The following is a 15,410-nucleotide window of genomic DNA, read 5'->3' as shown; positions in this document are numbered from 1 at the left end:
GTCGATGTGATGTGCAGTCCTGTATATATACTGTATATCAGTCATGTGATGGTGCAGTCCTGTATATATACTGTATATCAGTCATGTGATGGTGCAGTCCTGTGTATATACTGTATATCAGTCATGTGATGGTGCAGTCCTGTGTATATACTGTATATTAGTCATGTGATGGTGCAGTCCTGTGTATATACTGTATATCAGTCATGTGATGGTGCAGTCCTGTATATACTGTATATCAGTCATGTGATGGTGCAGTCCTGTATATACTGTATATCAGTCATGTGATGGTGCAGTCCTGTATATACTGTATATCAGTCATGTGATGGTGCAGTCCTGTATATACTGTATATCAGTCATGTGATGGTGCAGTCCTGTATATATACTGTATATCAGTCATGTGATGGTGCAGTCCTGTATATATACTGTATATCAGTCATGTGATGGTGCAGTCCTGTATATATACTGTATATCAGTCATGTGATGGTGCAGTCCTGTATATATTGTATATCAGTCATGTGATGGTGCAGTCCTGTATATACTGTATATCAGTCATGTGATGGTGCAGTCCTGTATATACTGTATATCAGTCATGTGATGGTGCAGTCCTGTATATATACTGTATATCAGTCATGTGATGGTGCAGTCCTGTATATATTGTATATCAGTCATGTGATGGTGCAGTCCTGTATATACTGTATATCAGTCATGTGATGGTGCAGTCCTGTATATACTGTATATCAGTCATGTGATGGTGCAGTCCTGTATATACTGTATATCAGTCATGTGATGGTGCAGTCCTGTATATACTGTATATCAGTCATGTGATGGTGCAGTCCTGTATATACTGTATATCAGTCACGTGACGGTGCAGTCCTGTATATACTGTATATCAGTCATGTGATGGTGCAGTCCTGTATATATACTGTATATCAGTCATGTGACGGTGCAGTCCTGTGTATATATTGTATATCAGTCATGTGATGGTGCAGTCCTGTATATACTGTATATCAGTCACGTGATGGTGCAGTCCTGTGTATATACTGTATATCAGTCATGTGATGGTGCAGTCCTGTGTATATACTGTATATCAGTCATGTGATGGTGCAGTCCTGTATATACTGTATATCAGTCACGTGACGGTGCAGTCCTGTATATACTGTATATCAGTCATGTGACGGTGCAGTCCTGTATATATACTGTATATCAGTCATGTGATGGTGCAGTCCTGTGTATATACTGTATATCAGTCATGTGACGGTGCAGTCCTGTATATATACTGTATATCAGTCATGTGATGGTGCAGTCCTGTGTATATACTGTATATCAGTCATGTGATGGTGCAGTCCTGTATATATACTGTATATCAGTCATGTGATGGTGCAGTCCTGTGTATATACTGTATATCAGTCATGTGATGGTGCAGTCCTGTATATATACTGTATATCAGTAATGTGATGGTGCAGTCCTGTATATATACTGTATATCAGGCATGTGATGGTGCAGTCCTGTATATACTGTATATCAGTCATGTGATGGTGCAGTCCTGTATATATACTGTATATCAGTCATGTGATGGTGCAGTCCTGTGTATATACTGTATATCAGTCATGTGATGGTGCAGTCCTGTATATACTGTATATCAGTCATGTGATGGTGCGGTCCTGTATATATACTGTATATCAGTCATGTGATGGTGCGGTCCTGTATATATACTGTATATCAGTCATGTGATGGTGCAGTCCTGTATATATACTGTATATCAGTCATGTGATGGTGCGGTCCTGTGTATATACTGTATATCAGTCATGTGACGGTGCAGTCCTGTATATACTGTATCACGTAACGTTGCGGTCCTGTGTATATACTGTATATCAGTCATGTGATGGTGCAGTCCTGTGTATATACTGTATATCAGTCATGTGATGGTGCAGTCCTGTATATACTGTATATCAGTCATGTGATGGTGCAGTCCTGTATATACTGTATATCAGTCATGTGATGGTGCAGTCCTGTGTATATACTGTATATCAGTCATGTGATGGTGCAGTCCTGTATATATACTGTATATCAGTCATGTGATGGTGCAGTCCTGTATATACTGTATATCAGTCATGTGATGGTGCAGTCCTGTATATATACTGTATATCAGTCATGTGATGGTGCAGTCCTGTATATATACTGTATATCAGTCATGTGATGGTGCAGTCCTGTATATACTGTATATCAGTCATGTGATGGTGCAGTCCTGTATATACTGTATATCAGTCATGTGATGGTGCAGTCCTGTATATACTGTATATCAGTCATGTGATGGTGCAGTCCTGTATATATACTGTATATCAGTCATGTGATGGTGCAGTCCTGTATATATACTGTATATCAGTCATGTGATGGTGCAGTCCTGTGTATACTGTATATCAGTCATGTGATGGTGCAGTCCTGTATATACTGTATATCAGTCATGTGATGGTGCAGTCCTGTATATACTGTATATCAGTCATGTGATGGTGCAGTCCTGTATATATACTGTATATCAGTCATGTGATGGTGCAGTCCTGTGTATATACTGTATATCAGTCATGTGATGGTGCGGTCCTGTATATATACTGTATATCAGTCATGTGATGGTGCAGTCCTGTGTATATACTGTATATCAGTCATGTGATGGTGCAGTCCTGTGTATATACTGTATATCAGTCATGTGATGGTGCAGTCCTGTATATATACTGTATATCAGTCATGTGATGGTGCAGTCCTGTATATATACTGTATATCAGTCATGTGATGGTGCAGTCCTGTATATATACTGTATATCAGTCACGTGACGGTGCGGTCCTGTGTATATACTGTATATCAGTCATGTGATGGTGCAGTCCTGTATATACTGTATATCAGTCATGTGATGGTGCAGTCCTGTATATACTGTATATCAGTCATGTGATGGTGCAGTCCTGTGTATATACTGTATATCAGTCATGTGATGGTGCAGTCCTGTATATATACTGTATATCAGTCATGTGATGGTGCAGTCCTGTATATATACTGTATATCAGTCATGTGATGGTGCAGTCCTGTATATACTGTATATCAGTCATGTGATGGTGCAGTCCTGTATATACTGTATATCAGTCATGTGATGGTGCAGTCCTGTATATACTGTATATCAGTCATGTGATGGTGCGGTCCTGTATATATACTGTATATCAGTCATGTGATGGTGCAGTCCTGTATATACTGTATATCAGTCATGTGATGGTGCAGTCCTGTATATATACTGTATATCAGTCATGTGATGGTGCAGTCCTGTATATACTGTATATCAGTCATGTGATGGTGCGGTCCTGTGTATATACTGTATATCAGTCATGTGATGGTGCGGTCCTGTGTATATACTGTATATCAGTCATGTGATGGTGCAGTCCTGTATATATACTGTATATCAGTCATGTGATGGTGCAGTCCTGTATATACTGTATATCAGTCATGTGATGGTGCAGTCCTGTATATATACTGTATATCAGTCATGTGATGGTGCAGTCCTGTATATACTGTATATCAGTCATGTGATGGTGCAGTCCTGTATATATACTGTATATCAGTCATGTGATGGTGCGGTCCTGTGTATATACTGTATATCAGTCATGTGATGGTGCAGTCCTGTGTATATACTGTATATCAGTCACGTGACGGTGCGGTCCTGTATATACTGTATATCAGTCACGTGACGGTGCGGTCCTGTGTATATACTGTATATCAGTCACGTGACGTTGCGGTCCTGTGTATATACTGTATATCAGTCACGTGACGTTGCGGTCCTGTGTATATACTGTATATCAGTCATGTGATGGTGCAGTCCTGTATATATACTGTATATCAGTCATGTGATGGTGCGGTCCTGTATATACTGTATATCAGTCATGTGATGGTGCAGTCCTGTGTATATACTGTATATCAGTCACGTGACGTTGCGGTCCTGTGTATATACTGTATATCAGTCACGTGACGTTGCGGTCCTGTGTATATACTGTATATCAGCTTTCTGATGTGTATATGGATATACAGATGTGGCCATAGTGGTCTGCAGTGTGATAATCCAGCGCAGTGATGTAACATATCGATATGTGATATAAACCTACAGTATCTACAACCTCAGGAGCGCGGTACAATATATGATCAGGATGACGCTGCGATATCTGTATATGAGTTTTCTAATGTGACCGTATATACAGAATTAAGGGTCAATTCGACAGTCAGTGCCCTATACAAACATGGCGGACGGCACTGATGGTGGATATGACCCTTAATCTGTATATACAGTGTATAATTACACCTCAGCATATGGCGTTGTCATACATCACATGTCACCTATAGGGGGCGCTTTCTTTTTCAGCTGCGGTTCGGCGGTCAGAGATGCAGCCACAGGAAACTCCCGGCATCCAGTATAGTCGGTGGAATGACAGAAACCAAGATGAAGTCAGTGTGAACACGAATAACGTAGAAGCTTCTACCTGGAGGAGGTGAGTGACGTCATAAGATATAATGGTGCCATACTGTCCACTGTACATTATAAGTGAGAATCCATAAGTGACCCTCATACTGCACAATGTTACCAGGTGACCCCCCCAGTGACCTATGAGCGTATACACAGCTGTGATGTCCTGTGTGATCTGACCCTCCTGCAGGGCCCTATACACAGCTGTGATGTCCTGTGTGATCTGACCCTCCTGCAGGGCCCTATACACAGCTGTGATGTCCTGTGTGATCTGACCGGTCTGCGGGGCCCCATACACAGCTGTGATGTCCTGTGTGATCTGACCGGCCTGTGGGCCCCATACACAGCTGTGATGTCCTGTGTGATCTGACCGGCCTGTGGGCCCCATACACAGCTGTGATGTCCTGTGTGATCTGACCCTCCTGCAGGGCCCTATACACAGCTGTGATGTCCTGTGGGATCTGACCGGTCTGTGGGGCCCCATACACAGCTGTGATGTCCTGTGTGATCTGACCGGCCTGTGGGCCCCATACACAGCTGTGATGTCCTGTGTGATCTGACCGGTCTGCGGGGCCCCATACACAGCTGTGATGTCCTGTGTGATCTGACCGGCCTGTGGGCCCCATACACAGCTGTGATGTCCTGTGTGATCTGACCGGCCTGTGGGCCCCATACACAGCTGTGATGTCCTGTGTGATCTGACCGGTCTGCGGGGCCCCATACACAGCTGTGATGTCCTGTGTGATCTGACCGGCCTGTGGGCCCCATACACAGCTGTGATGTCCTGTGTGATCTGACCGGTCTGCGGGGCCCCATACACAGCTGTGATGTCCTGTGTGATCTGACCGGTCTGCGGGGCCCCATACACAGCTGTGATGTCCTGTGTGATCTGACCGGCCTGTGGGCCCCATACACAGCTGTGATGTCCTGTGTGATCTGACCGGTCTGCGGGGCCCCATACACAGCTGTGATGTCCTGTGTGATCTGACCGGCCTGTGGGCCCCATACACAGCTGTGATGTCCTGTGTGATCTGACCGGCCTGTGGGCCCCATACACAGCTGTGATGTCCTGTGTGATCTGACCGGTCTGCGGGGCCCCATACACAGCTGTGATGTCCTGTGTGATCTGACCGGTCTGTGGGCCCCATACACAGCTGTGATGTCCTGTGTGATCTGACCGGCCTGTGGGCCCCATACACAGCTGTGATGTCCTGTGTGATCTGACCGGTCTGCAGGGCCCCATACACAGCTGTGATGTCCTGTGTTATCTGACCGGCCTGTGGGCCCCATACACAGCTGTGATGTCCTGTGTGATCTGACCGGCCTGTGGGCCCCATACACAGCTGTGATGTCCTGTGTGATCTGACCCTCCTGCGGGGCCCCATACACAGCTGTGATGTCCTGTGTGATCTGACCGGTCTGCGGGGCCCCATACACAGCTGTGATGTCCTGTGTGATCTGACCGGCCTGTGGGCCCCATACACAGCTGTGATGTCCTGTGTGATCTGACCGGCCTGTGGGCCCCATACACAGCTGTGATGTCCTGTGTGATCTGACCGGTCTGTGGGCCCCATACACAGCTGTGATGTCCTGTGTGATCTGACCGGCCTGTGGGCCCCATACACAGCTGTGATGTCCTGTGTGATCTGACCCTCCTGCCGGGCCCCATACACAGCTGTGATGTCCTGTGTGATCTGACCGGTCTGCGGGGCCCCATACACAGCTGTGATGTCCTGTGTGATCTGACCCTCCTGCGGGGCCCCATACACAGCTGTGATGTATGTGTAGATAATATAATAATATCTGTGTAGATAATAATAATATCTGTGTAGATAATATATAATAATATTTGTGTAGATAATAATATAATAATATCTGTGTAGATAATATATAATAATATTTGTGTAGATAATATATAATAATATTTGTGTACATAATATAATAATAATAATAATATCTGTGTAGATAATATATAATAATTATAATATTTGTGTAGATAATAATAATATAATAATAATTATAATAATAATAATATCTGTGTAGATAATATATAATAATAATAATATCTGTGTAGATAATATATAATAATAATAATAATATTTGTGTAGATAATAATATAATAATATTTGTGTACATAATATAATAATAATAATATCTGTGTAGATAATATATAATAATTATAATATTTGTGTAGATAATAATAATATAATAATAATAATATCTGTGTAGATAATATATAATAATAATAATAATATCTGTGTAGATAATATATAATAATAATAATAATATTTGTGTAGATAATAATATAATAATAATATTTGTGTAGATAATATAATATAATAATAATATTTGTGTAGATAATAATAATATCTGTGTAGATAATATAATAATAATATTTGTGTAGATAATATAATATAATAATAATATCTGTGTAGATAATATAATAATAATATTTGTGTAGATAATATAATATAATAATATCTGTGTAGATAATAATATATAATAATAATATTTATGTAGATAATATAATATAATAATAATATCTGTGTAGATAATAATATATAATAATATTTATGTAGATAATATATAATAATAATATTTGTGTAGATAATATAATATAATAATAATATTTATGTAGATAATATAATAATAATATTTGTGTAAATAATATATAATAATATCTGTGTAGATAATATAATAATAATATTTATGTAGATAATATAATATAATAATAATATTTGTGTAGATAATATAATATAATAATAATATTTGTGTAGATAATATAATATAATAATAATATTTGTGTAGATAATATAATAATATTTATGTAGATAATATAATATAATAATAATATTTGTGTAGATAATATAATAATAATATTTGTGTAGATAATATAATATAATAATAATATTTGTGTAGATAATAATATAATAATAATATTTATGTAGATAATAATATAATAATAATATTTATGTAGATAATATAATAATAATATTTGTGTAGATAATATAATAATAATATTTGTGTAGATAATATAATAATAATATTTGTGTAGATAATATAATAATAATATTTGTGTAGATAATATAATATAATAATAATATTTGTGTAGATAATAATATAATAATAATATTTGTGTAGATAATAATATAAGAATAATATTTGTGTAGATAATAATATAAGAATAATATTTGTGTAGATAATATAATATAATAATAATATTTGTGTAGATAATATAATATAATAATAATATTTGTGTAGATAATATAATAATATTTATGTAGATAATATAATATAATAATAATATTTGTGTAGATAATATAATAATATTTGTGTAGATAATATAATATAATAATAATATTTGTGTAGATAATATAATATTATAATAATATTTGTGTAGATAATATAATAATAATATTTATGTAGATAATAATATAATAATAATATTTGTGTAGATAATATAATAATAATATTTATGTAGATAATAATATAATAATATTTGTGTAGATAATATAATAATAATATTTGTGTAGATAATATAATAATAATATTTGTGTAGATAATAATATAATAATAATATTTGTGTAGATAATATAATATAATAATAATATTTGTGTAGATAATAATATAATAATATTTGTGTAGATAATAATATAATAATAATATTTATGTAGATAATAATATAATAACAATATTTGTGTAGATAATAATATAATAATAATATTTATGTAGATAATAATATAATAACAATATTTGTGTAGATAATATAATAATAATATTTGTGTAGATAATAATATAATAATAATATTTGTGTAGATAATATATAATAATAATATTTGTGTAGATAATAATATAATAATAATATTTGTGTAGATAATATATAATAATAATATTTATGTAGATAATAATATAATAATAATATTTGTGTAGATAATATAATAATAATATTTGTGTAGATAATATATAATAATAATATTTGTGTAGATAATAATATAATAATAATATTTATGTAGATAATATAATATAATGTTCATTTGTTTCCCCAGAGTGAACAATCTCCTCTGCACCGGGAGGATCGGGATCGCCATGAAGGTTGTGGCCGGACTCGCCATTTTCTGGATCATCTTCATCATCGGTTACGTCACCGGTTATTATGTGCACAAGTGCAAAAAAGTATAAAGCGCCAGAGGACGGTGTCTGCCCGATACTGTGGAAATGGCGCCGTTTCTGTTATTTATTGTAAAGATAGAAAAATGATCCCCAGCTCCAGTCTATGTAAATACGTTATTATATAAAAATTCTCCAGCGTGACGCTGCGTGTACGGTGATATAGACCGCGGTCAGGAGGGGGCGCACTTACCGTATATTACTGTCTGCTGGGTGTACGGTGATATATACCGCGGTCAGGAGGGGGCGCACTTATGGTATATTACTGTCTGCTGGGTGTACGGTGATATATACCGCGGTCAGGAGGGGGCGCACTTACCGTATATTACTGTCTGCTGTGTGTACGGTGATATATACCGCGGTCAGGAGGGGGCGCACTTACCGTATATTATTGTCTGCTGCGTGTACGGTGATATAGACCGCGGTCAGGAGGGGGCGCACTTACCGTATATTATTGTCTGCTGTGTGTACGGTGATATAGACCGCGGTCAGGAGGGGGCGCACTTACCGTATATTACTGTCTGCTACGTGTACGGTGATATAGACCGCGGTCAGGAGGGGGCGCACTTACCGTATATTATTGTCTGCTGTGTGTACGGTGATATAGACCGCGGTCAGGAGGGGGCGCACTTACCGTATATTACTGTCTGCTGCGTGTAGTATAAATACTTTACCGATCCCGATCCGCACACTGCCCGTCCTCTGACCACAGCGACTGCTACAAAACAACTGTTACTGGAGGAGCTCACAGCGACACACATGGGGGTCACACACAGCGACACACACAGCGACACACATGGGGGTCACACAATCCCAGGGGCGGGGGAGGAATCGGTGACAATATTGTGTCATTTGTTCATTTGCCATTTTAAATTTATAAGCAGAGATTTACTAATCCTGGAAAACACCTTAAAATCAAGTTTATTTACACAAGTAACACAACAACACACAACACAACTAACACAACAACATACAACTAACACAAAAGTAACACAACAACGCAAGTAACACAACAACACACAAGTAACACAACAACACACAAGTAACACAATAACACACAACACAACTAACACAACAACATACAACTAACACAAAAACACAACACAATAACACATAACACAACTAACACAATGACACACAACACAACTAACACAAAAACACAACACAATAACACATAACACAACTAACACAATGACACACAACACAACTAACACAAAAACACAACACAATAACACATAACACAACTAACACAACGACACACAACACAACTAACACAAAAACACAACACAATAACACATAACACAACTAACACAATGACACACAACACAACTAACACAAAAGTAACACAACAACACAACTAACACAAAAACACAACACAATAAAACACAACACAACTAACACAAGTGATTTAACAACACAACTAACACAAGTAACACTTCTCTGTATCTCAAGCCGCTGTCCATGGGATATAGACACCTGACCGCACACATTTAGGGGTTCTCCAGCATTAGAAACATAACTACTTTCTTCCAAAACCAGCGCCCCCCTCTGTCCCCAGGTTGTGTGTGGTATTTCAGCTCGTCTCCACTCACATCAATAGAGCTGCAGTACCACACACAACCTGAGGACAAGAGTGGCGCTGTTTCTGTCAGCTCCGTTTTTATGTCCCTGGATATCCCAATTATTAGCAGAACCCGCTGATCCAGTCCGACCATCTGAAGCGCACGGCGCCTCCTGACCTGACAGCGATATTCACCAGCGAATGACGAGACATGTTGGATCTTTTTGCTTTTGGTGGAATAAGCCGGCGGTGTCTGGTTGTGTCTTTCTTACCTCTCCCCATTGAGAACACATGCATGATCAGCCGAACTGAGCGTGCATATGTATGGGGGGGGGGGGGAGACATTGCTGTCAGCCGAACACTCAGCTCTTTATATATAAGTCCTTATCCTGGTCCTGCTCGTACAGCTGCAGTTTGTTACAGTGTGTGAGTGTAGATACGATTAGACCGTAGCGACCTGCAGAGATTTCCTGTAATAATGCGACATTTACCTGCGACATTCACCGCAGCAGAAACCTCCATGTACAAAAATCCGGAAGAAATCCATAAAAAATCAGGGCAAATGCGACACACGTGCACCAGTCCATTAGTCCACTGTGGGACCAGTCAGGTTCATGTGGAGCCTTACACACTGTAACGAAAAGCAGCTGTGGGAGCAGGAGCAGGTACGTCTATTTACTTTCACTGACACGAAACAGCAAATAAGAAAATAAAATGGTGCTAAAAAAAAGTGCTCAACCCCTTTAATACATTATATGGGCAGAATTAAAGAGGAACTCCAGCGCTGAGACAACAAGACCCCCAGCTGTGACCCCCCCCCTGTATCATATATATATATCTGTATATCAGGACATTGTGCTATTCCCGTCATGTACACCAGAGGGCGGCGTGATGACATCGCTGACTGTTCTATAAGGTTTTCTATTCTGCTTTCAGTCACAATCAGGTCATTTTATTTTTTTAGTTGACATTGTAAAGGCACAAAAATCAATAAAGTTATTTTATTTCACAGAAACGACTGGAAAATGGGCAAAAACAGCAAAAAAAAAAAAAAGTAAGAAACTCTACAGAGACAAAAAGGGACAATTCAACGTTCAATCTACTCTGTATATCACTGATCTCCAGCTGCTGAGAAACTACAACTCCCAGCATGCCCCGACAAGCCTGTGATTGGTGCGGAATGCTGGGGGTTGTAGTTTGACAAAATCTGGAAAGCCATAGGTTAAAGGCAGCTGCTGTATAACAGTGTTTCCCAACAAGGGGGCCTCCAGCTGTTGCAACAGCTGGAGGTCCACAGTTTGGGGATCACTGCTCTATTGTCCATGATTTTACAAAACTAATGATTTTGCAAAAATACAACTCCCAGCATGCCCGGACAGCCAACGGCTGTCCGGACATGCTGGGAGTTGTAGTTTTGCAACAGCTGGAGGCACCCTGATTGGGAAACACTGATAATAAATCAGGTTTATAAAGGGTGTAATGCTTTATTCCTCCTGTGGTGGCGCTGCAGAGGAAATAAACACTTGTTGGATTCCCCCACAATGTACATACAGGTAGATACGTTCCCACCTGACGTATTTTGCTGCATATTTGCTGCTGCGTATTTTATTTCCCATTGAAGTCAGTGGGTAGGAAAATACGCAGCAGCAAATACGCAGCAAAATATGCCAAGTGGGAGAGATATCTCATGGAAAACCATTTAGATAAGGTAGATACAATGTAGACACAGGTAGATACAATGTACACACAGGTAGATACAATGTACACACAGGTAGATACAATGTAAATACAGGTAGATACAATGTACACACAGGTAGATACAATGTACACACAGGTAGATACAATGTACATACAGGTAGATACAATGTACACACAGGTAGATACAATGTACACACAGGTAGATACAATGTACATACAGGTAGATACAATGTACATACAGGTAGATACAATGTACATACAGGTAGATACAGTGTACATACAGGTAGATACAGTGTACATACAGGTAGATACAGTGTACATACAGGTAGATACAGTGTACATACAGGTAGATACAATGTACATACAGGTAGATACAATGTACACACAGGTAGATACAGTGTACATACAGGTAGATACAATGCACACACAGGTAGATACAGTGTACACACAGGTAGATACAGTGTACATACAGGTAGATACAATGTAAATACAGGTAGATACAATGTAAATACAGGTAGATACAATGTAAATACAGGTAGATACAATGTAAATACAGGTAGATAAAGTGTACATACAGGTAGATACAATGTAAATACAGGTAGATACAATGTAAATACAGGTAGATACAATGTAAATACAGGTAGATACAGTGTACATACAGGTAGATACAATGTACATACAGGTAGATACAGTGTACATACAGGTAGATACAATGTAAATACAGGTAGATACAATGTACATACAGGTAGATACAATGTAAATAAGGTAGATACAATGTACATACAGGTAGATACAATGTACATACAGGTAGATTCAGTGTACATACAGGTAGATACAATGTAAATAAGGTAGATACAATGCACACACAGGTAGATACAATGTACATACAGGTAGATACAATGTACACACAGGTAGATACAAAGTACATACAGGTAGATACAATGCACATACAGGTAGATACAGTGTACATACAGGTAGATACAGTGTACATACAGGTAGATACAGTGTACATACAGGTAGATACAATGTACATACAGGTAGATACAATGTACATACAGAAAGATACAGTGTACATACAGGTAGATACAATGTAAATAAGGTAGATACAATGTACACACAGGTAGATACAGTGTACATACAGGTAGATACAATGTAAATACAGGTAGATACAGTGTACATACAGGTAGATACAGTGTACATACAGGTAGATACAGTGTACATACAGGTAGATACAATGTATATACAGGTAGATACAATGTACATACAGGTAGATACAATGTACACACAGGTAGATACAATGTACATACAGGTAGATACAGTGTACATACAGGTAGATACAATGTAAATACAGGTAGATACAGTGTACATACAGGTAGATACAATGTACATACAGGTAGATACAGTGTACATACAGGTAGATACAATGTAAATAAGGTAGATACAATGTGCACACAGGTAGATACAGTGTACATACAGGTAGATACAATGTAAATACAGGTAGATACAGTGTACATACAGGTAGATACAGTGTACATACAGGTAGATACAGTGTACATACAGGTAGATACAATGTACATACAGGTAGATACAGTGTACATACAGGTAGATACAATGTACATACAGGTAGATACAGTGTACATACAGGTAGATACAATGTAAATACAGGTAGATACAATGTACATACAGGTAGATACAATGTAAATAAGGTAGATACAATGTACACACAGGTAGATACAGTGTACATACAGGTAGATACAATGTACATACAGGTAGATACAATGTAAATACAGGTAGATACAGTGTACATACAGGTAGATACAGTGTACATACAGGTAGATACAGTGTACATACAGGTAGATACAATGTACATACAGGTAGATACAATGTACATACAGGTAGATACAGTGTAAATACAGGTAGATACAATGTAAATACAGGTAGATACAATGTACATACAGGTAGATACAATGTAAATAAGGTAGATACAATATACACACAGGTAGATACAGTGTACATACAGGTAGATACAGTGTACATACAGGTAGATACAGTGTACATGTAGGTAGATACAGTGTACATACAAGTAGATACAATGTACATACAGGTAGATACAATGTACACACAGGTAGATACAATGTACATACAGGTAGATACAATGTACATACAGGTAGATACAGTGCACATACAGGTAGATACAATGTACACACAGGTAAATACAGTGTACATACAGGTAGATACAATGTACATACAGGTAGATACAATATACATACAGGTAGATGCAGTGTACATACAGGTAGATACAGTGTACATACAGGTAGATGCAGTGTACATACAGGTAGATACAATGTACATACAGGTAGATACAATGTACATACAGGTAGATACAATGTACATACAGGTAAATGCAGTGTACACACAGGTAGATACAATGTACATACAGGTAGATACAATGTACATACAGGTAGATACAATGTACATACAGGTAGATACAATGTACATACAGGTAGATATTGTACATACAGGTAGATATTGTACATACAGGTAGATGCAGTGTACATACAGGTAGATACAATGTACATACAGGTAGATACAATGTACATACATGTAGATGCAGTGTACACACAGGTAGATACAATGTACATACAGGTAGATGCAGTGTACATACAGGTAGATACAATGTAAATACAGGTAGATCCAGTGTACATACAGGTAGATACAATGTACATACAGGTAGATACAATATACATACAGGTAGATAGTGTACATACAGGTAGATGCAATGTACATACAGGTAGATACAGTGTACATACAGGTAGATACAGTGTACATACAGGTAGATACAATGTACATACAGGTAGATACAATGTACATACAGGTAGATTCAGTGTACATACAGGTAGATACAATGTAAATACAGGTAGATACAATGTACATACAGGTAGATACAATGTACATACAGGTAGATCCAGTGTACATACAGGTAGATACAATGTACATACAGGTAGATACAATATACATACAGGTAGATAGTGTAGATGCAATGTACATACAGGTAGATACAATGTACATACAGGTAGATACAATGTAAATAAGGTAGATACAATGTACATACAGGTAGATCCAGTGTACATACAGGTAGATCCAGTGTACATACAGGTAGATCCAGTGTACATACAGGTAGATACAATGTACATACAGGTAGATACAATGTACATACAGGTAGATACAATGTACATACAGGTAGATACAATGTACATACAGGTAAATACAATGTACATACAGGTAGATACAGTGTACATACAGGTAAATACAATGTACATACAGGTAGGTGCAGTGTACACACAGGTAGGTGCAGTGTACACACAGGTAGATACAATGTACATACAGGTAGATACAGTGTACATACAGGTAGATACAGTGTACATACAGGTAGATGCAGTGTACATACAGGTAGATGCAGTGTACACATAGGTAGATACAGTGTACATACAG

At 37.9% G+C, this 15,410-nt stretch overlaps 1 protein-coding gene across 5 annotated transcripts in view; it reads left to right on the top strand.

Moving 5' to 3' along the window:
- Positions 1-9,856, top strand: part of SMIM1 (small integral membrane protein 1 (Vel blood group)) — an 85,423-nt gene extending 75,567 nt beyond the window's left edge. For all 5 annotated transcript variants that reach the window (XM_056542131.1, XM_056542130.1, XM_056542129.1 and 2 more), the window contains 2 exons: positions 4,391-4,517; positions 8,539-9,856. In XM_056542131.1, the coding sequence (XP_056398106.1) occupies positions 4,411-4,517; positions 8,539-8,671 (240 nt within the window). In that variant the 5' untranslated portion in view covers positions 4,391-4,410 and the 3' untranslated portion in view covers positions 8,672-9,856. The remainder of the gene's footprint in view (positions 1-4,390; positions 4,518-8,538) is intronic.
- The last annotated feature ends 5,554 nt before the right edge of the window (positions 9,857-15,410 follow it).

The sequence above is a fragment of the Hyla sarda genome, chromosome 10, assembly GCF_029499605.1.
Source record: "Hyla sarda isolate aHylSar1 chromosome 10, aHylSar1.hap1, whole genome shotgun sequence".
Taxonomy (NCBI): Eukaryota; Metazoa; Chordata; class Amphibia; order Anura; family Hylidae; genus Hyla; species Hyla sarda.
This window is presented reverse-complemented; position numbering and strand designations above follow the sequence as displayed.